We start from the raw sequence: 23,917 nt of genomic DNA on the forward strand, positions 1-23,917 counted from the left end.
ACACATGTGTTACTATGGCTGTAACTCACATGGTGTGCTTGCCTTCATAAATGGGCTCTGCATCAGCCTTGCCTCTCAACCCAAGTAATGGAGTCGATAAAGGTGAGTGGAAAACTCCATACATCTGCTTTGTCCTTCCTACGTGCCTATATTTTTTAACCATTCAGCAAATCAAGTTCTTCCCTGATAGGCCTTTCTGTGTCCAAGAGTAAGCCTTACTCCAACAGCAACTCTAACAAGGTATTGCTAGAAGCTTGTCAGGGTTCTTTCTGAGGATGCGGAAAAGGGGAAGAAAATTGAGGGGAAACTAAAGAATAAATCATGTGTTAGAAATCAACATTAAGAAATAGAGGTGAAAACTGATTGCACTTTTATTAGTGGCATTTGTTTTCCAGCTAGATTTCTTCCTTGCTTGATTACAGATATCTATTATATTTGCCCCATTAACATAAACTAATATAAATGTTTTGTTTTCTTTTTCTTTTTTTTTTTTTTTTTTTTTTTTTTTTTTTTTTTTTTTTTTTTTTTTGCTTAAATAGAGTATTGGGTTCAAAGCCTCAGCTAACTTAAACCCATTTCCTAAGGGATAACTAGAACAATTAATATCTGGAAAATAATGAAATGGCATCTCCTAGTGATTACAAGCTGACCTCTGATTAATAATATATTTGGTTTAAAATCACAGTATTACTTTCTTTCTATAAGTAACATTAATGCAGGTTGGCTTTTTTTTTTTTCATTTGTATGTTTTTTGTTATCCAGCTGTAATTAATAGTAGCATGCTGTTGGATCTACTATTATCCCAGTGCTCAAAGAAGCAAACCTTTTGGCTGGCAGAGAGCAGACAAAACTCATCTCATATACGGAAAGCAAATAAAACTTCTCATATAAGAAACTTTTTTTTTCTTTTTTTTTTTTTTCTCTTTTTCTTTCTGACTCTGTGTATGTATATATGTGTTTTTCTGGTGGAGTAGGGTGGGAGTGCCATTACAGGGCTTTCTGATTTGGACACTCTACAGCAAGTGACCAGAAGGACTTCTGCAATTCTTGCAAATCATACATCCAGTCATTATAATGCAGTGCACAAAAAAGCTAGGACAACTGAGGGCTAAAAGGTTTCGCAAAATACTATGGGACAGTCATCATTGTAACTGTACAAAACTTGCTCTCAACTTAACATAACAAAAAGGCACCATTGATATCTTTCCCCATTTTTGAAATACTGTAAAAAATTGCTACATATGGCACATAACACATTTGTACATACGTATATTTAATTTATAAAAGTTTTTTCCCCCCTCCTGTTTTCTATCAGTGGAATTGCTAAAATAAAATAAATTGTTTAATTTAAAGGTGGAATACTTCATTATATAAAATAAAGTTTTACATGTGAATCTATGTGTTTTATGTTTTATACAGCAATAGGGTCTTGGTTAGCTATCACACTGGACAACCTTGCTTGTAACTCTTCTGGTGTGGAGAAGCGATTTGCCGGGTTAGTCCTGGTTTCCGCCAGCCGGAAAGCGTTGGCTGGCTCCAGACTGGTTGCCCCGGGGTTCGGTATGCTCAGGAATGGTGTATCCTCACCTATTCTTTCATCTTCGGTTTCGGTCTCAGAGCTGCTGCTCTCAGAGCTTGTGTCAGAGTCCACTTCCACCCTGCTGGAAATGTGGCCATTGGGCTTTGTTCTTTTGACCCTCCGGCTGTTGGTGAGTTTCTTTGGAGGCTCCTGTGCTGGTTCATACTCCTGCGTGGTCTCGTACTCCTCATCCTCCACGATCCGCAGAGGACTTGGTGGCAGGCTGTTGCTCTCATGGGTGGCATTGTGGTGAAAGGAGTTGAATTGCTGAAGGTGGTGGTCATACTTCTCATGCAGCTGCAGTGGAGTCATCAGGAGCAGTGGTCGCTCCTCTTCTATGAAGGGACTCACTGCCACTGAAGGGATGGAGATGGTCAAGCTGGAAGCTGGTAGTGACATTGTGGAGGGGCAGGACTTGGGAGAAGTTGGAGTGTGAAAATCAACAGGTGACATGCGAGCTGGTGTGGTCATAGCTGAGACATACCTGAAGAAAAGAGATGGGGAAAGGTTGCGAGCACAGAAGCAGCGGTGATCTGTGAACACAGCAGCTCATGTGGACTGGGAGAGAAATGGCAGGGATCCTTTAAGATCCCCAGCATTCTCACACACGGCTACTAAGAAACCTTTCCTGTTCCTATTAATCCTCTAAACTGCTGACTTCTGGGACTCTGGGCAAAAGCATTTGAAAGCAGAAGGAGTGCGGTGAAACTCCCAGATCCCAGCAATGGAGATGCTGTAAATTTTTTGCCAGAATAACTTTCTGGAATGAGTCCAGGAATGGGATTCAGAGACAGACAGGCTGCCAGAAACAAAATGCATTTGCAAGTATTTTCTCAAAAGGAAAACAGCTGCAGCACTTCTGGAAGGTTTTGATCAGAATTGGGTACATGCAAACAGACATGGGGAAAGAAAGGACAGTTCTCTTGGGGGTTCACCCTCTTCTGGCAACCAAACTGTCTCAAGCTAGGGAGGAAAGTAATGTCTGGATGAAATCTAGAGCCAGATTCTGCTAATTTTAATCACCAGGGGTAATCAGAGAAGCATTTGTAGCACCATCCCAGGAGCTTTGTGCTGCTTTTTGGGTGCTAGTTACCCTTTGCAGATAGATCTACTCTGGCTGGTAGATTTATCTGCAAAGAAGCACAGAGTATCATTTGTCCTCCTCTGGGAACAAATGCTAAAAGACAGGATTGTCTGGCCTACTGCCCATGATTTCTCCACAAAATTTGTCCCTGTTCCTGTGGGAAGAAGTGATTTCTGAAAATTAAGCTCAGTTGCCATTACAGGGTTTGTCCCCAGAAATGTGAAGCTCTAGACTGGTTTTAATCAGTAGACATGCTATGAGGTCATGTGGATTTATGCCAGATGAGGATCTGCATAAAACCACTTGATCAAAAAGCACAATGCCCAGCATGACACTTTGCATGGTTTGGCTTTACTTTTATTCTTATCATAAATTCACCTGCCCAAATTTTGTCTGTGTCTAAAGTTAAAATTGTTCTAAGCCCCATCATGGGCACATTGAGAAAAGCTGTATGTCTGTGATTGATGTAGTTATTTAGTTTTCCATTAGTGGCTTATTTATCTGAGCCTGAAATTACCAAAATAAACCTGAATCCAGCTATCTTATCAAATCTGTGACTTAGTTACACATATTACACTTGATAAAAATGGAGTTGTGGGAAAAAGGAGAAAACAGGGCAGATTCTGGACAGACGTACAGTAGCATCAATTGGTTTCCATAGAGGTGCATTGACTGTGCATTGATTTACATGAACTGAGGAGCAAGAGAAAGGAAAAAAAAAACAAACTTGGAGTTATGCTGGGAATTAATCAAGTTGGTTGAGCAAAGGGCAATGAATAGGTCTGTGCGCTGGATGAATTAAGTAATTTTTTTCTCCTTCCATGAGTGAGCTTTTCATCCCTTTCACATTTTTAATAGGCATTATCTGAAAAACTGAAGCCTTTCTACTTTCTACCAGCTGGTACACTGTTGGATATACGTCTTTATGACACACTGAATTTTAGCTAAACTGGTTCTGTTAATGCATTGAGTTAGTTAAATGTGTTCAGTGTACTGTGCAGGCTTCCAACAGTGTCAAGTTACTCATACTGCAGTGCTGTGCATTCACACATTTCTGGTCCATTCCCCCACACCCTAACAGAGCAGTGCTAACTAGCGGCTGTCTGCAATCTGAGGCTCAGGAGCTGAACTCCTGCAGCTCTAGCCCATCCTGAAAAGAAGGTTAAAAGGTGATTGATTTATCCATCTTCATGGCCAACTATGCTGGCTCAGTGAAAGGGGATCAGAGCATACTCATGGCCATCCAGCACACATTAACTAGTTATATGCTGTCAGCTTCATCATGTAGTCCAGCCTTTTGTGCAGAGGCAGTGTTTTTTGATCTCTCCTGTAAGAGAGCTAAGGACATCCAAGATAAAACTGCTTGTGCCCTTTGCTTGTGTACACAGGTGGCATGGGATCCAACAAATGGATAGTGTAACACAAAAGGACCCCTTGTAATGTCTGCTCAATTCAATTTGAAAATTGAGGGAGCAGAGCCTTGGTTTACCAATTCACAGTAGAGCAACATTTGATGGCTGCAGGAAGTAATTTGTCAGCTCCTACATTCCTTTATGTTTCTCAGTAATTTTTAGTTCCAAATAACTCTCACTTTCCCCCTTATATACACACAAGCCATCTCAGGAACAATTGGCCATGTATTTCCTGCTTGCTAAAAATAGATGAGGCCTGCAATTAATGCCCAGGGAACGATCATTTCCCACATTCCAAATTTGTGATTGCTTCAGGCACAGGCTAGGCTGTTAATGCCTGATGAATTATCACAGAAATGTTGCTGCTTTTGACCTAAAGTAAAACCTTCAAGAGACACAATAATTGATGAAATGCCTTCTTTCTTCTCAGAGAAACAAAAAGGAATATACTCTACCCTTTCCCCTCCCCCCAGCACCCCTTCTCCCAGTTAAATCTGAACAGTTTGTATTAGAATGATGCTTTGGGTGTCCCATGCAATGCAGGCGGACAGTCTTTACTTCTGACATGCAGATGCCCAAATATACTAAGCTGTAGTACTCACCATTGGCAGGCATGTGGCTGTGCACCCTGCTTGGTTCCCAGGCAGGAGACAACATGGTACTTACTGTTGCAGGTCCTGATCCAGCAAAGCACTTAAGCACATGCTAAGCTCTACCCATGTGAGTAATCTTGCTGATTTCAGTGAGCCTACTTCCACGATTAAAAGATAATCTTGTCAAAGTGCTCTGCTGGATTGGAGCCATGGCTGTTTATGTCATGTGAGCCACGTATCTTCAAATTAAATTCCATGATAAATAACACATAATTTTTAATGAGAGGGCTAGTTTATTATACTTAGTGGCTCTACACTCAAGGTCCTTCCTCAGTGGACCCTCTTCCTCCTGCTTAGCAGTTGTTTACGTGGCAGAGGGAGTACCACAGAAATGGCATTTGCTGTACTTGCACATTCATTTTTCTGAAAACCACAATTTGTCTCCTACACAACTCAGTCTCCTGGGGATTGCCTGGCTGCATTTTTGGCATCATGGATGCTACACAAGGCCAAATCCCTAGTGATTTCGAAGTCCTCAGAGAACTGGTCCATAACCTTTTGTTTTCCTTTTCTTCTGCCTATGATTCCTAAGAGAAAAGCTCTTTTTAAATATCTTGTTTCTTCTCTGTCTTTCTTTTGATATTCTGGTGCCATCTTGAAGTAAAAAGCTGGCCTAAACCTGAGAAGGACTTTTTCAGTAAAAGTTTTTTTGCAACTGATGCACTTCTAGGCAGACCTTAGGAACTGATGAACCAGCCTTTTCTGAGAAAAAGTTAAATGGTTGGAAAACTCCTGGCCAGCTTAATTTATAACTATTCCTAATTTAATAATGACATGATTCCTCCTGGCTTGCACTTTGTGTTCCTTGCTTTTATTTAGTAAAGTGTTAAGGGGAGTTTTTAAAGGGTTTAGGAGCTGGACTACTCCAGAAGGTAGGTGGTGGCATGATTTCTATACTACTTAGGGGTCCTTAGTGCCCTTCTCCTTTGGATCAATACATTACTTTCTCACTGCAAAATCTTTTAGTCTTCTCACGTGCATGTTCTACGAAATTGGTAATTAGGTAAAGTTTCGTTTAAAGTTTACAATGGAAATTTATGAATAATTACTCCAGTGGAGCTTTTCCAAGTGTGAACTTCTGTCTAATAGGACTAAATCCAGTAGAGGCAATAAGGGAAGAAATGCTTTTGGTGGACTTTAAATTACTACCAAGCTCTCCACTTTTATGAATACGGAGATGTATGCCCTATATAAAGTGCTGCACTGTTGCATTTTCTGCTGTGCTCCCAATCTTTGAAACTATTTGGGAAAACAGCAGGTCTTGCTAGCTGAAAGCAGTGGGGTGGTGTGTCCTACCTTTCACTGTGAGGAGAGTCTCGGTAGGAGTCAGGGGTCTCTCTCGCATGCCGGAGGAAGCTGTTGCCTTCCCGTGGCCCGCCGATGCCGTTGAGGCGGCCCCGGGGCCCCACTGGGCTGGTGTGCTTGCTGTTCTCCATGGAGGAACTGACGAGCACTGAGTGGCTTTCAGAGAGGATGCTTTCGGTGTGGCCATTACTCCAGCTGGAGAGCACCAACCAGGAAAAGAGAAAGGGGGAGTGTGAGAATGGGTTTTGGTGGCAAATGCATGAGAGCTGAAGTCTAGCCAGGGAAACAGGTTTTCTCCAGGGAAACAGAGGGGCTCTGTTGCCACTCAGGATCTGCAGCAAAACCTTTGGGTTGGTGACTGGAGCTGCAGAGTTTAACCAATTGTATGAGCCCATAGGCAAAGTGATTTTGCATGTATGGATAAAAGGAGAGGGAAGGAGAGAACTATCATCAGAACTATCATCAGAACTGTCACTGATTTAGCAATTTGCATGTACTGAAGTTCACTGCACCAGTATTGGAATGCCATTGGGATAATAAAGGTCTTTGTAAAATCCTGGGAAGATAATTAGGTGACGTGACATCAAATATTGTTAGTCTTAAAATGAAAACACTAAGAAGGGAGCATAGATCTTCCCAGGTTTGCTGTTTTACACATCTTTTTGGTTTTGCAACAGCAACAGATCAGATATTACAGCTGCTATTTGCCTTCCTCCTCCAATACCTGTGGCTAGGTGTCTGGGTGACTGTCACGGAGTGATGTGTTGTTGAGGTGTAGTGGCTTGTAGAAAATGAGGTCTCTGTTTCTCGCTCGATGACATGCTCACTGGAGATTACATTTTTCGAAACGTACTGCTGAAAAAACCCAGACAAACCTCAGGTTTACAAACTGTAATTCACAGTGCATTTATAGACATAATTCCCAATCCCCCTTTCCCAGATTTCAGTCTTTTACATGTGCCAAAGCACAAATTTTGTCACTTAAATACATGCAGAAACCATACTGACATACTTGAGCACATTCATGTACACCTCTGCGTACATAGCCCATCTAGACTCAAAATAGGAGGAGACAAACGGGGAATGTAGCAAAGGTCTGCATTCCAATCAAGCTATAAAAATGTTTTTAACAAGGGAATGAGAAGTCCCAAAAGACAGACGTGTGGAAAAGCAACCTCCCATTACCATCAGATACACCAAAAATACTGTTCTCTGATGGAGAAGACAGCAGCAGTTTGCAATAGCAATTTTTTTTCTGCGTGGAGAAAGCCAAGAGAAATCAGTCACCAGCCTGCAGCAGGCAGATGTTTAAAAGCTGTGGGGTGAGCTTTCCTATGGCACTGTCAGGCTAGGCTGGCAGACGAGCACTGACACCTACACTGACGAGCTGGACGTTGTCGGGTGGTGGGTTGGGGTGGTGTGGCCCGTTGGCCATGTTCATCACGTTGTTCCTCTCTGAGCGCAGGCTCTGCCGAAGGCGGTCATGCAACTTTTTCCTCTGCTTCCTGTGCATGAAACACGGAAACAATTTTAGTAGACGAAAGGAAAGCAGCTGCACCTTCCAGCATATTGATGTTGGTGATAGTAATATAACATCAGGGGGTTTTTTTTGCCAGAATTTTCTCCACTGCTGCTAGAGCTCAGAGTAACTCTGAAAACCACAGGTCTAATTGCAGCTGGAACTGTGGGGACCTGGACAGGAGGAAGGCTATTTGGGATCCCTTCCAGGAGTAAGCAGGACACAGGGGGACAGGAATAAGTGAGAGGGAAAGGGAAGCCATTTCCAAGCAATGCTCTGCCTCAGGAGGAGCACTTTTCTGCACTCAGAAGGGAGGGGGGAGAGATTTTAACCCAGACACCTTGATACCCTTACCAGGGCCAAGGCAAACTTCCTGACAGCCCATCGACTTACACCTCTCTGTTCACCACAGGGAGCCCAGGTGTTTGCACCTCAGGGCTTGCTTGCAGTCACTGGAACATGGTTTTTGTGATATGGCAATTACACTTTTTTTTTTTTGTGGGATTCATCCCCTACCTCAGCAGTGTACTTCACATACATAAATGTGTTAAAGAAGAATGCAGAGGAAGCCTCAGAAATCCAAAGTGAGAGTATATGGGATAGGCCTGAGCCTGCAGACTTCCTGGCAGCTCTGGAAGGTTTCGTTTCAGCAACATCAGATTTGCTCTGAAGCCTAATGATTACCAGGTGGATGCCATGGCTGCTAATGCATTTAGTAGAACTATCCATGTACTAATGACATGATCTCTGACTGACTTTGATGATTCTACTGTTTCCTGTCCTTAGCTGCTGTTTCCCCACTTGCTAACAACACGGATGTCCTATGAGGAGTGGCTAAAGGAGCTGGTGTTGTTCAGCCTGGAGAAAAGGAAGCTCAGGGGTGACCTTATCACTGCAACTGCCTGAGAGGAGCTTGTAGCCAGGTGGGATTGGCCTCTTCTCCCTGGCAAGCAGCAACAGGACAAGAAGAAATGGCCTCAAACTGTGCCGGCAGAGATTCAGGTTGGATATCAGGAGGAATCTTTTCACCTAGAGGGTTATTAAGCATTGAAATAGACTGCCCAGAGGGGTGGTGGAGTCACCCTCCCTGGGGGTATTAAAAAATGACTGGTCATGACACTTAGCGCCATGGTCTAGTTGATAAGGTGGTGCTCAATCAAAAGTTGGACACAAACATCCAACTCCAAATCTCAAAGGTCTTTTCCAACCTAAATAATTCTATGATTCTGTAATCCTTCCAGCTCTCCTCAGAAGAACTTTTCAGAAGATCATTACAAGCTTTCAGCAGCAAAACTTACAGTACAGTAAAACCTGGCTATGCAGAACACACTAATTAAAATACCAAAATAAATAACCAGAGAAAGGGCTATTCAATTTCAGACTTAGTTTATCCCTCCAGTTTATTCTGGAGAACTTCCACCATACTGTTAGAGAATCCAGAGCATGAGGATGCAGGCTCCAACACACTCTGGGATGCATATGACTTTGGCTGTGGCAAAAGCTGGAATACATTCTAAGCCATATGCTGAAGTGCAGATAGTGGTGGCAAGATAGGACAGTGTAAAACATAACTATTTTCAATCCTGTTTTGAACTCAAGGGGACAATCCCAAGCTCTACAAAAAAGGAGGAGTGAGGGAGGGCAATAAATATGTTGAAGCTTGATAGTCATGAAAGCTTAAAGACAAAGAAAACATGACACGCAGCATTTTACATACTTTCTCTGTCTGTATGTGCCTGGATAGTAGAAAATGCTTAATTTATATCACATCACATGAATAGCATATACAGATACATCTGTCTTGGAAATGCTCTTGTCTCAGAAGGATACAGTCTGTGGTTCATGTGTACTTTATGCTTGGAGGATAACCAGGCATTATCTTAGGACATGTAAGCAGTTAAGGTGTATAGAGAGCGCAGTAACAGGAGACATTTCAGGTACCCAAAGACCTCCTTGGGCTGAGAAGCAACACTCAAGCAAGGTTTGAACTTGATTTCACAGCTCCTCTTCATGAGGCTCTGGAGACCTTGGGAGCTGAGAACAATCTGAATTCCTTAATGTGGTAGAGAAAGCAAGTTCAAGAAGGAATTTGAGTTGTCTTCTACAGGACTGAAATTCTGGCACATGTAACCTGGGAATTCATCCGTAAAAAGCTACATTACTTCCCACCTTCAGTGACCAATGTATTTGAATTTGCATGCTTTTATCGGTGCTGTTTGTCCTGTAGTAAAAGGACTAACTAAAAAAAGAAATCACTCCACAAAACTGAGAGAAGAGAATAATGGGAAAGCCAGTGTGTACTTAAGAAGCTTTTATCTTCCTGCAAATTATTTGCAAATGAAGTACCTCTGAATTAAGACTCAGTGTCTAAAGATATTGCCTTGGCAATTTATCAGCAGTATTTCTTGCAAGGAAACCAACAAAATCTATTAGATTGGTTGTTCTCCTAACACCATTTCAAGATTTCTCTCGGTTTCTGAGTTTTCCTCAATTTAGGGAAAGGAGTATATGCAAATCACCTTACAGATACCAGTCTGGCCTCACTGCTACTTTTGGAGGGCCATGTCCTGGCACGCCACTGTCATCAACTGGTTTTGAAAACATTTAATTTTTGGTTCACAGTGATTGCTGATGTCTGGGGCAAAAAAAATCATCCAGACCCCTGATGGATTCTATGGGCTCTTTATACAGAAAACCATACTTCAGGATCCTGACTATTTGTTGAAATAAATGGGATGTGATTTCTAAAAGCAGTAATTGATTTGAATTTTTATTACGGTTTCAGTTGTTCCCCACTGGCACAAGGCTATGGGTGGGAGCAGTTGTGTGTATGTGTCTGGACTCTCTGAGAGGGACAAATTATCTCCCCCAGTTTTAACACATCCATTATTGGTGGGGCTTACAACAAAGATCAACAGTCCGACTGCCAATCAGGCCTTGAAACAGTAAATCAGGTTTATACAAATGTAGAATATTTATGATAACAGTTTTCTGTGTTTTGGTGGGGAGATTTATAAGGGCAGCCAGAAGTTTTGGCAGCAGAAATTCTGCTGATGTTCTGTGTAATTTATGGTCCAGAGTGCCTCATGCATGTATGAGAGTGACCCCCAGTAATTTAGAGACTCACAGAATGTATTTAAATGCCTACTTTTGCATTGAGAGCACTTTTAAGTTCAGTTTTTGGCCTTTGGTGTATAGCAACTTTTAGCATCATTAATTGTGCCTCAGTTACAAACAAATTAGTCTTATACATAAAATTTACTGCTGGAAAGCAACATGATTCCACTGTTGGAGTTTGTTCCTTTTCAGCTGGGGAAACCAGCTGAAGTGGGTGACAGAAAAGAAAGCAAACAAAAAAAAAAAGACAAAAAAATGCAAATTACATTTGAAGACTGAGAAATCTTCAGATGCCTATCTTAATTTTGCACTGCTGATGGACTTGGAGACCCACATTCATCTGGCTTGGACCAGAGCAGCCTGGTCGCAAATTTGTCTCTTAAGCTCACCTCTAGAGAAACCCAGATACAACCTTATGCCCAGAGAAGCTACTGTCAACTGGGAAGGCCCTGACCAATGACCACAGATACGAAGTAGAAGAGAAAAGTTTACTTGGTTTTGCAGTAGGCCACCACACACATGATGCCAACTACTAGAAGAGCAATGCAAATGCCAGTTATGGTCAGCACCCGTTTCTGGTACAGTTCCTCAGCTTCTAGAAAGGGACAAAAACAGAGAAAGTCACAACATGAAGGATGGCTAGCCAGGGAGCACACAGTCAACAGCTGTCATGCTACAAACCACTGCACAGATTCACACCAAGACACAGCCACCACACTTCAGGCACACTCATTATTGACTGCAAGGAGAACAGGACTACACCACAAACTATTAACACAATACTGGGGATGAGAACAATTACAGAATTACAGTCAAAAGTATTTTTTTTAAGCTAACAAGAATAATATCTAAGAAACAACTTCATAGCTGACAAACACAGCATTTGCTGGAAATAAAAATGCAGTGTGATAAGGTAATAACATGAGTTTGCAAATGCTCTGGAAGTTTTGCAAAGACAGCTGGAATGAAAGTAATTTTTACAGGTCTTATGAGAAATTTATTTTCTTATTATCTTTTTTTGGATTGTTTTCTTATCCAATATCCCTCTGGTCCCATGTCAATTTATATTTCAGCTGTCTTTACAGGAGAAAATTTCAAAATACTCTTCTACATTTGAGACATGAGCTTGGCTTGTAATTATATCACCAATGGAAATGAAGACAGGTTTTGAGCCCTAGTCATAAAATTCAGACTCTTTCCAGTTCTTCTCCTAAAACAGCAATATCAACAACCATCAGTGCTTTGTGTGAGAGAAATGCAGAGTTCTAACTTGTATCCCTTTGTGACTAACAAAGGAACTTTCTATCTAGAGTGGCAGCTTCCTCAGTGATGACAACTTGTTACCGATCTCATTCATTTGAGATATTTCACTTTTATAAAGGTGTTAGTAGCACTGCTAATGTTTGGGCTGGAGCTACTGATGCTTTCCAGCCTTGCTCATGCTTGGCAGAGAGCATTTCTGAGTGCTCTGCTGGGGAAATGTTACATAAGGACTCCAAAACAGAGGCGCATTCTGCGTTGACGCTTTACAGATGTGTATTTGTGTGCCGGCTGTTAGGACAAAAATGGATGTCTAGCTTTACTCAAGTCTTTTTTTTTTTTTTTTTTGATTAAGCAGACAGACCAATAGTAATCTGCAGTATCGAGCACAGTCAGAATACCAGCAGATGATTAAAAATAAATGAATGAATTAGACCTGTACAGCTTTGCACTACCTTTGGGATAAATGCCAGCATTATTCCTTCTGGAAGGGACTTATATCTGGCTGGTACAGAGGTGCACAATGGTCTCTCACATGTGCCATATGTCTCTGTCCAAATGATGTGCTGTCATGAATGACACACCAGTTCAGGGGAAAACACCCTTACTGAACAGGGAGCAGACTTTCCTCCAATGTGTTTCGTGAGCTTGTCTAATTTTGTTTTAAAGTTGCTGTGGGTAAGTGACAAATACCCCATGCAACAAACCAAAAAGCAAAAATAATTTCTCTGATACAATGCACCACACCATGGAACAAGTTTGTCTTACAAGCCAAACCCACTGTAAATTGAACACCAGCAAACAGGTCATGAGCATTGTCAGACAAAATTAATAGCACTACTTATTAACAAAGACAGGGGAAGGGGAGAGAAGAAGTGAGTGTGGTAAAACTAGGATGATGAAAAGTATATTAAAGAAAAACAAATATAACTCCAAGAGCAGAAAGTCAAAAAAAAAAAAAAAAAAAGGAAGACAGAAAGGGCTGAAACTCCAACCAAAGCAAACTATGACAAAGAAAATGAGGAAGGTGAAATATAAGGAAACACAGGAAAAAATGGTAGAGAAGTCAGCTACAGGCCTGGCACAGCATGCTTGGAACTGGAAAAAAACAGAGAGAAGAAATGCTTGGGGACAAAAAAAAAAGGTTGAAGCAGAGTGTGAAGGGATTTCTCATACAGCATAACTCCTCACCTAGGCTAGTTAGTGGCACTGGATCCCCTTCCATTTTTTGCCCCTTTTGAAAGCGCTTATTAGTTAGCCATGGAAATGGTGTATTATGAGGATGTCACAGGAAACAGAAGAATTGTGCTAAGCAATTTAGGGGCTAATTTGAAAAGCTTTGAATTATTATTATTTTTTTATTGTCATGCTGTCAGCTGTTAGCTTGTGAAAGCAAAATGAATAATAACATATTAACCCTTTTTTTTTTTTTTTTGGAGTGCAAGGGAGAGGAAGTAGAAAATTTACAGTGGACACTCTGCTCAGTTTTTATACTGAAAGAAAAATTGCACTGACTCCAGGAGGTTTGCTGCAGGCTGAGGCTGCTGCAAATGAGTTGGGTGTTGGCTGGTGATGGCCTGACTGAGTTTGTCAGCGGGCTGAGGTTTGTTGTTTGTATGTGGGACTTTTTGGAGTGCTCACTCACTGCAGGAGATGGGGGATGCAGGATGCTGTGGATGCAGCTCTGAGCAATGCTCCTAGCACCAGCAAGTCTGCTTGGACTACAGCTCTTGATGGGCATGGGAAATTAAATCCCTGGATCCTCTTTCATAGCTTTAGTTCCCTCCTGTGCCCTTTGAAACAAGGTCCTAAGGACAATGCAGCTTGACATGGTGTGAATGAATGGTGCAACCACGCGCCCCCTCAAACTCTGGGGGCAAGGAAAGCAAATGCACCTGGGCATGTCATGGCCAGCAAACCAGCAAGCTCTCAGGTAAACCAGGCTGTGCTCCTGGCTGACAGGGGACAGCCAGGGCCAAATGGGGGATACCCTGGTGTTCTCCAGGGGCCAGTGTAGGTGACAGGGGATGCTGGCAGCTGCGATAGGACTGTGATCCTGGGCAAGACTCTGCAGATAGCATGGTACCTCAAAGACAGGCCTTGAACTCTGTTAAAGGCCAAGAAGAGTTTTGCAAAGAGCTCCTGTGGGGCACTTGTGGCTATACTACATCTAGCCCCAGTGTTAATGTTTATGGAGTCAGTTAATGACACCCAGCTAAATAACACATGCTGATTAAACTATCTTGAAAAAAAATATAGCAGCCTTTTAGGAAAGTCTGTAAAGAATTGTATGAGCAGTGAGAATTTAGGAAATATTTTAGCCTGTTAAGTACTAAAAATAATTTCAATAATTTTTTTACTTTTCTGACTGTTAGGAAAATCAAATCAACTTAAGATTTAAGTCAAGGTATTACATTGGCAGCCTTTCAAATATGCATATTATGCAATTAATTTCACATCACTATAATTTCTATATAATTGATGATATATGTGGTCTTAAGTTTGCTCTGTTTTAAAGTTTTTCTTCTTCCCCAGATCTCTGGGGATTTCCAAAATACTTTAACTGCAAGAGATTGTTCTGCTGAGGTAATTTCATATCTAAAACAACATTTGTATGTCAGTTTTTGAAGGGATTTTAATTTCATATGTTCGTATGTCAATGTAGCCATATATCTTCCACTACAATCTAATATGTATGAATGGGAATTAATGCTAACTTAGGATAATAATAAAATCAAAAATAAGTTAGGTTGTGAGAGATTTTTAAAGTTTGGGCTTGTAAGGGGTTTTCCACAGTTCACCGCTTAAACTAATGACATTTTGTGGGGGCATTTTTAATAAGAATGTGAACTAAAACTGCCTTACCATCATCTGTTTTTCCCTTTTAATTTTTTTAATTCTTTTTTTTTTTTTGTTAACCAATAATTATAAGAGATTCCAAACTAAAATTGACCTGAATTTTAAGTTAGCCTATTCAACAAATGCATTATTTGTACCCCTGAATACAAATAGCAAGTCAGATAACTACAATTTATGAATGAATAAAACGTAAAAATTATTTCTAATATATTTAGAGCTGAAGTATGAAAACAATATCCACTGCCAATGTTCTTGTTGAGTTTAGTTTTAGAAATATTGATTATATTTGACTTGAAGATCTGAAGTCTAGCTGTAAACTTCTACTTAAATTCCTAAATAACTTTAGTGCACTTTGAATTTACAGACCTGGAAAGGAATGTGTACGTGCATATAATTTACAGATATGTATAGGGAATTAATTTATATATGATGTGTAACCACCTAGATGTGGGTTTATACATAAAACTTTACTTGAAAATCAGAGCTCAATGCTGAAAATTTGCAGAAAATTTTGAGTAACCATAACAGTTTCTCTCTTTTAATGTACTAGTTAGACATTTTGCTTAACACTTACAGTGTTTCCAAAACCTGGCAACCCGAGAAAAAACTCACCTAAAGCAAATATCAAAACTAGTCAGAACTATACAGCAGAAAAAGGAATGTACACTACATTATGATCACTTCAGTAATTCCTAGAACTCCTTTAATCTGGAATATCTTATCAATACTATCATTTTAGTGAACCGATCTCCACTAACATTTTAACAAGGGTTGTTGTTATAGCTGTATGATCCCTTTTAAAGCATAAAGAAATTGGTTAGGAATTGAAAAGGGGAAGTGGAGAAAAAAAAATAAAAAGGGGTTTATCTCTCAGGGTCTAGAATCTGCAGGCTAAAAGGAATGATTGGTCCATACCCATAAATTCAATCCCAAGATGCTCTGCCAATGCAGAAAGTTGTCAAAAAAAGAAAGAAAAAGGAAAAAGTTTCAGAAAGGAGCAATACACTGTACTTAAAAATAAATTACATATTAGAATTACAGCTATTCTGTGTCTGCACATGAAACAGGACAAAGGGCGCATGGTTACATGGGAAGTGCTCAAATGCATCTTTCTTAGATATGTGACCAGACCTTCTGCAAGGCTTACACACAAAAATATGTATACATGGGGCATCTGAGCAGCCACAGTCCAGGGAACGCAGCAGGAACCATTAACCCTTAAAGATCATACTAAGATAAACAGGGCGGTGGCCTAAGGATGCCATGTACACTGGCTGATTGTGTTCACATGGGAACATGGCAGCAAAGGGATGCTCTACAAAGGGCAGCATACACCTGTAAATTGGTTGTGCATTGCTCTCCCTTCTGGCCCTACTTCTGTCCCCAGAATGAATATCCTTGCTCTTGAAGGCTGTGACGTGGAGGTGGCTGGCATTGCTTACTCAGTAGTGGGAGTCCTCTGCTTTGCAAACTGACTGCAGCAGGCCTCCAGTTTCTGAAAAAAGAGAAGCCAACCTCTTTTCCCTGTCTTTGGACCATGCTGTGTTGGCAGAACAACTTGTTGACCAGCTGGATGGGCCCTGGGGTGCAGGATCTGATCCCTTTACACAAATCACATACATAGATCAGCACTCCCAGTCCTCAGCACCAGTGGGTAAAGAGGAACACAAGTTTGCCCCCAGCAGGTACCCTAGGAGACCCTTCCCATGGGGACAACACCACAGCCATGGTAGCTCTTGCCTTTTGTTCTTTTGTGCTGTGAAATTTAAATCCAATGGTAATTTTCACAGCAAATGGATTTTTTAAATCCATACATATTTGCATACATGGGAAATGTCAATTCTTTGTTGCCAATCAGTAACATTTTAAGGGTTAAGTAAGTTGGAATTCATCCAGGTCTCTTCCTAAAGAGCCAGTATCACATGCCTACCTGACCTCTGCTAAGGATTTACATTAGTTGCATAGAAATCTTGATTAAATCTTCAGTAAAATGAATGACATGCCCATGCATATATATTCCTGTAATTATACTTGCTTATAGGTAAGACACCTAGTTTGAAGGTAATTTAATTTTAGGGAAGTCATTCATATCATGCAGTTTATATTTAATATAATTCAATAAGAAGTTGGTATTTCAAATTGGATATATTTTGGCTGGAAGCCCTAACAAGAAAACATGCTGAAGAAACATGCATTGCTTATTCAAACACAGATGTTACGTAGCTCTGACTTATCTATGGTATTCCTAGTTACATTCCCTGGACCTGATAAGCAGAACATCACAACACTCCTCATTTTATAAACAGGTGATTATTTTTGATATTTTCCTATTTAGCCTGATATTTTTGCACACTTTTTACATGCAATGTGGCTTCTACTGAATATTTGTCTCTAGGTGCTCTAAGAATAAATACAATTAATTATTTTTAACAGCTCTGTTTTCATTCTGGTTGTGACTGGGGGGGACTTGACAGTCTTGCAGGAAAAAAATGCTTAGGAAGCAAATTTTTTTCACCAAAGTTATTTAAAACTACAACTCGTTTGATATATTGTAGCCTGCTGAGATGCAGGGTGTACAGAACAAGAGGATGGTGCTGGGAGATGTAGAACAGAATCCTCCAGAACTGCACGCTCTGTTTGTGAGTGGTGTGCCACAGCTGCTGGGCACTCAGGACTTTGGGGTGGCTGCTGTGTGGATTCAGGTGGGTGGGTAGTCTGGAGACAGTGAGGGGTGAGCAGTACCTCAGGTTTTTGTAGAGAACTTGCACCTGGCAAAGAAAGGACCCATCTGGACCTCAACTGCAACAACAGAGAGGTCCAGGAAGACTGAGTTCAACTCTGAAGCACCAGGGTGTTATGTTTCTTTCTGTGTGTAATGAAAAATGCTAAAAACCTGTAAATACTTCTTCATGCAATTTCAATTGAAAACACACTCAAATCATCTAAACTATCACAGAGCAGACCCCCTGTATGTCAGCCATTTCTATTTGAGGGACTGGGATACAGTCTGTTTGTGACATGCAGATTCCACTTTGGATCCAAAATCTGGTTCAATAGTAGTCAGGTTGCAAAATTGCTTTTGAACTTGATGTGTTAAGTCCTAGGACTCCTGTAAAAGTGACAATTGGTTCAAAAAAGTTTGTCTTTGCATAATTGAAATATGCTATCATAGCAATTTTAGCACTTAGTGAACATTAACTGAGCAGTTTATAGTGAAAACCTGTCTTTTTTAATGTTGAGCAAAAGATGGACAATGGCATTTTTCAAATATGCTTGTTCATTTAGGAGTCTTGGTCTCAGCACATAAAGTGTACAGTTTAGGGGCTGAAAGGATTTAGAAAATGAAAATTTCAGGTAAGATTGACTGCTGCCCTCATACAGATAATATTACTTGAGAAATATGTAGAAAATGAGAAACATTGAGGTAGTAGAACAGCTGAGGGCAGACTTTTGAAGACCTGTAGTTTATATGAAAAGGCTGAAAAATTAGCCATCACACATTAGCTGCATTTTTGGTCATCCTTCTAGAGTATCATGGCTTTTCTCTTGCCCTCTTTAATGCCTCAGCCAGGTTCACTGTGACAATATGAGGCAAGGGCCATTATAATTTAAAAAGGAAATTCCTTCTGCCCCTTGTGGTACTGTCCCTTTTGCTCATCAGGGATGGCAGAGCTGAAATGTTTAAACTGGTGCCCCATGCTGAAGGATGGCATGTTCAGCTGATGCCCAAGAAGGCCCACAGCATGCCCCCAGCCAGTTCAAAATTCACATATAATTGTTAACTAGTGAAGTAAGCAAGTCCATAGTCCCTTTGTGTGGGATCCTTGGTCCATCTGGGGCCTTTGAGAGGACAAAGGGTTTACCAATGATTAAACTCTAGAGAGGTTTCCTCAATCTTCTATTGATTCTTGGCTTTATCACTGTTTCTTATCCCAGGGATCATTCTGCACAATGTTGCTATAAGACTTCTCATGCCTAACTACATGAAAATTACCCAAAATTTTTAATGTTAACTCATTACTTTTGCTCTCCTCCATTGCCTTGATTCCTTGACTTCAAAGGAGTGAATGCGTGAATATTCAGACAGAAAATGTATCTGCATGGAACTGCTGTATTTTTACAACAATTTGTGGACTACCTTCTGCTGTCCTATGAACCAATGGTGGACTACAAACCTCAAAGTAAAAAAAAAATAAAAATCTAGGGTAGCATGCCTGGTAGCATCTGTGACTGCTGTGCTCACAGAAAGGATACTACAGAGTCTGCCAGCCAGGCTTCTGAGATGAGTCAAGCTAGTCTTGCACTCTGTTGGGACAGAGCATTTCCAGAATGCCCAGTGGTACCCTGTTCTGATCTGGCTAAAGGTCCTAAAGCCCAGTAACTTCAGGACTCTCAAATACCAACTCCAGGGCAGATTTCTGAAGACTAATTGTCTTTAACAGCCATATTAAGACAGCTCATTGTTAGGCACCCTTGGCTTGAAACCCCACTGACTCTTTCTTTCTAAATGAAGAAAGACCCTTCTGAAAGCAAGTGAAATTAGATAGCTGTATGATTCACACATAGACTTTTTTTTCCTACTAGCACTTATGCTATTTAGAATCCCAATTTGCTTTATACTTTGCAAAAGCTGCATCTACAGAACTAAGTTAATCATCCACAACACTTGGTGCAAAATATGAGCTTGGGTTTAAGCCCCAGATGCAACATTTGCCTTTAGAGAGCTCTCATTCTAAGTCCTCTGTTAACTAGTATGCTCTGGTCTGCTTTAGGTATGATAATAAAAATTCATATAAATGATTCTTCATTGATTTTTTTTAGTTAAGTATAAATGTGCCCTCAGCGGACCTTTCCAAAAGTGTCATTTCAAGATCTCAAGCAGTATAAGAAATCAGATGTTGCAATGCAGATGCAGGGTAGGCAGAAGTGCCAGAGTCTCATAGCCATTGACTGGGGCTCTCAGAGTGGCTTAAGGTAAGTAGGGTCATGCTGTTCTGCCTCTGCATTTCAAGGAGAGGAAGCACTTGACCAACTTAAGTACTAATAACTGGGTGTAACTTTTGCAGCAATGCAAGGACATCTGTGCCTTTTCCGTGGAGGCAACTTCAGAGAATCTCAGCCTGGTGTCTTTAAAAATCTCAACCAGGGTTAGGAAACTGAAAAACAAAGGAAGGAAAACCCACCTAAACTTTTTTGTTTTTTACCTAGGTTGGAAAATGAATTAATGATCAACATACAATTCTTCTATAGTTCTCAGATAAAATTCTGCAGCAAACAATGGATCTCATATTTTTTACATCACCTCCTTTTAAATTATTATTCTAAGATCAGAAAATCTTAACTGCACTTTTCACCACAATCCACAGAAAAGGCCAGTTAAATCTAACACTTGATAAACAAATACTGTAACCTCATAAAAAAATTTAAAGCCATCATTACCAGAGGCATTTAAATATAACTCACACTAATAAAGCTTCTAAAACAGGGCATAAAATGCACACTCTAGTGCTGGAAGGTCCAGTCCCCAGTCATCACTCCTGGGCTTTACGTGGGTAGCTTTCATAACGGAAAGTATGAATTATGTATGGATGCTATTCATCCATCAGTATAAAAGAAAACCAATATATCTCTTCAGGCTCCAAAATGTCCAGCACATACTTGCAGCTTTCTGTCCTATATACCAATGGAAATTGAATTAAGCTGGCCTATAGTCTTTCTTTGCAGGTAATCCACCAAAAACCCACCAGTTTCTATAATACTGCTTTTAGATCACAGTACATTCTGATGCCAGGAACAATTGAATGTAAGTAGTACACATGCTATTAAATGTAAGATCTAAGCAATTTTCTTGTATGTTACCTTTGTTTTGCTATAGCTAACGAGAGAAAACAAATGCATAATGTACCTTCTGCTGCATCCTTATCAAGTAATAATAATTAGCCCATTTGTCCATGGGAAACATTATGGGATGTGACAACAGTGCTGATTCTAGCAGTCTGTGTATGTGTGTGTCTGATACTTTCATTTGGTCAATTAATCTTTGATCTCTTGGACCTATTACTCACAATATACCCAAAACATGTTGGACCCCATTGTTTTAGTAACCTCTCCCCTTTTTCTTTTCTCTTCTCTCTTCGCTCTTTTTTAATTTTTTATTTTTTTATTTTTCTTTCTGTGCCCTTTCCACCTGAAGCTTGGACAAGCAGGAGGAAGAACATTTTGGCACACGGTCCTTAGAAACAATGTAAACATTTCAATTACCTTTAATCTCTAGCTCCAAATTCAAATCTCATAAGTAGAGGACTAGCTACCATCCTTTGGTTGAGAGAGTGCTGGCCTGTATCATGACTCATAAACTTTTTGTGGCAAATAAAATGGGAGACTTTCAAATTATCATTTTTGTACTTTTTCTGCTTGATGTCAGAAAGAAGTCCATATCACACATTCATAGTTAATTTCACAGCATTCCTAAGTCTTGCATTTCCCCATACCCTCAATGCCGAACAATCTCAGGATTGCTTTCTGTTACCATTTGCGATTGCTTTTTGTTATAATTTTCATGCAACAGGCAGAGACAATCAATATTAGGCCTTAGGCAACAAATCTAGTTACAGATTAAAAAAAAAAAAAGTTGGAGGAAAGATGCAGCGACAAGAAAGCAGCACCGACTGAGCATGCTTCTACTGCAGCACAGACAGAAAAGTAGTGGACGTACTGTAGAAGCTGGCCATTACGTAGTTTTGGCAGCGATCACCAGTAAATTCATTTGGGCACCTGAGAGGAAAAACAAACAAAAAAAATGGTAGAGAAAAAAACAGAGAAAAGAGAAGAGGTGAATATATGCTAAGAAAGAAGCTCCTTCAGTGTGAACTGATATGACTTGGTGAGTTCACTTTCAGAAACTGAATCTCGGTTTAGTGTGTCAAAAAAGCTCAGGATGTTGAGAGTAACAATTTGCTCCGTGGAAATGTAAAGAAATCCCCCCTGCAAAACCAGCCAAAACCAAACCAATCCAGATCAAAATGTGTTTCAAGATCTGAGACAGAAATTCACCGTTGCAGAGACCCAGATCGATTTTAGGATGTTCTTTCCACAAGGCAGCAAGGACACAAGATCTGTACATACTCATCTCCATGAGTTTGGTCTTTTATGGCTGCACTTTGCAGCAGTCTCCCAAACAGGAAAACTGCCAGCTTGTGCAAAACAAATGCATCTGTGAATGAATGGAAAGATCAAAAATCACATAAACGACAAATATTTTGGAGGTCAATAATGCCATGGTGTAAAGATTGTACTTCAGAAAATCAGGTCATAAATTAGTGAGTAAAGAGGCCGGTTCCAGCTGAACTGTGAAAACACCAAGTACTATTGATTTTGTTGCTGTAGTTGGGGAAGAAAGCAAAGTTCAGATTATTTTAACATACTTTCTTGGTTTTGGATTTTCATGGGCAGAGTTTCAGTACATCTTGCTCCAGTGAATCCAGGTTGGCACCTAAAGGGCAAAAATGTGATAAGCAATAGTACACCAAAACCACTGCACTAACAGATTTACATCTGCTGGTCTATGGAGTGCGAGTGCATTAAGTGACCTCCTGGTCACCATAGTGAAAAATGATCAGAAGAGAGGCAAGAAAGTGTAACCTTTCCAGAAGATAAACCCTTGCAAATTTACAGCAGAAATCCGTCAGAGAAAAAAAAAAAATATTTTGCTTGTCTGTTTTGAAAAAGAAAGAAGAATCATGGCTGGTAAAAATGTGTACCAGCCCACTGCTTATTCCATCTCATGAAGGGACCAGATTGAGTTCTTTTTTAAAATTTGCAATGCAGTGCATAACCACAATTTACACTGTTGCTTTCAATAGTCACATAAAATCTATGAAACCACCATAATTTCCCTATTTCTGTGATGGCATGTCGTGTCTTCTGGTAATTTGCTTTGAGGAGGAATAGTTAGTACAGTGATCACCAAAAAGCCACAAAAATCCCAAAAGTGAGAAGGCAAAGTCAAACCCAAAGGGAAGCATAGTCAACATCACACACAAAAAGATAGAAAGTCAGTCCAAGCAATAAGTGAAATGAGAGGGCAGAAGTTCTCAAGATTTGCAGCCCCAGAGTTGTCTGTACTTCCAGCTCATAAGCTCTTCTGTAGAAAACTTCAGTGCAGCTTTCCCCTTGATCATACAGAAGGAATTTATCTTCTGTGATTTGCCCATCTTTTTCTGCTGCTGCCTATCAATTCTTCCTTCATTCTCCATGCTGGGGCAGCGCTTAGGCTACCAAAATATCACCATAGCAGGCTTTCTGTGCTTAAAATTACCTGATATCTGCTCCTGTGAACACATTTTAGTTGTGTTGCCTGTCTTTGCGATGCTCTCCATGAGTTTTCCATGGTGCAAGAATCTCCCACTTTTTTTCTTTTGCTGATGACATGGTGCAAGCATCTTTTTCAATTTTCTTCAGCATTTACTAGTCAGGTGCTAAAAAGTCTTCTTATTTGCAAATACTTGTTGGTCAGAAGAATCCTCTATCTTTTCTATCTGAGTTTCATGTGTGCTGAAAGCTGTTCCAATATTTCAAATTCTGCTTTTCCACAATTGCCTCTAGCCCTAAAAATCAGGGATGCTCCCGTTGCACAAGTGACACTTTCATAAAATCTCCTTGGCAAAGTATCAGCGTCAGGGATAAACACTAGTATTTTGTTTAAACAAACCATGCAGGAATGATATTAGTGTAACAAAGGTATATTTTGAGGCACTGCAGATGATTCTTTGAACCTCATTTGCTGTAATGATACACTTATTTATTAAGGAAGAGAGTTTAAGTTCTTCAGAGCCAAAGTCACCTCTTTTGCTAAATACCCAGTGTGGAGAGATCCCAGTCACAGATATATTCAGCTGAGAAAAATGCAACAAAGGTAACTGTCATTAGAAGGTGCTTTTGCTGGGCATGGCAGAAGACTTCTTTCACCTTTGAGAGAAGGCAAAATGCTTTTGATAGAAAGTATTTTGATCTGTGTTACTGAATCAAGAATAAAAATATTTTGCACTTCTGATCTTGTTTAATGGCTATCCCTGGAAAGCTGGCATTTGCGCATGCTTGGATTTCAGTTCACAGGAACCTTTACATCTT

At 40.3% G+C, this 23,917-nt stretch overlaps 1 protein-coding gene across 3 annotated transcripts in view; it reads right to left on the reverse strand.

Moving 5' to 3' along the window:
* Positions 1-1,411: 1,411 nt before the first annotated feature.
* Positions 1,412-23,917, reverse strand: part of NRG1 (neuregulin 1) — a 95,960-nt gene continuing 73,454 nt past the window's right edge. The window contains exons 3-9 of one of the 3 annotated variants that reach the window (XM_062512879.1): positions 21,504-21,562; positions 15,704-15,727; positions 11,162-11,264; positions 7,412-7,538; positions 6,758-6,888; positions 6,025-6,228; positions 1,412-2,063 (exon numbers count right to left, since the gene is read on the reverse strand). In XM_062512879.1, coding sequence (XP_062368863.1) covers positions 1,412-2,063; positions 6,025-6,228; positions 6,758-6,888; positions 7,412-7,538; positions 11,162-11,264; positions 15,704-15,727; positions 21,504-21,562 — 1,300 coding nt within the window. Of the gene's footprint in view, positions 2,064-6,024; positions 6,229-6,757; positions 6,889-7,411; positions 7,539-11,161; positions 11,265-15,703; positions 15,728-21,503; positions 21,563-22,212; positions 22,281-23,917 lie in introns of all 3 variants that reach the window. The other 2 variants (XM_062512878.1, XM_062512880.1) reach the window with 2 other exon arrangements.

This window comes from Cinclus cinclus, chromosome Z (assembly GCF_963662255.1).
Source record: "Cinclus cinclus chromosome Z, bCinCin1.1, whole genome shotgun sequence".
Taxonomy (NCBI): Eukaryota; Metazoa; Chordata; class Aves; order Passeriformes; family Cinclidae; genus Cinclus; species Cinclus cinclus.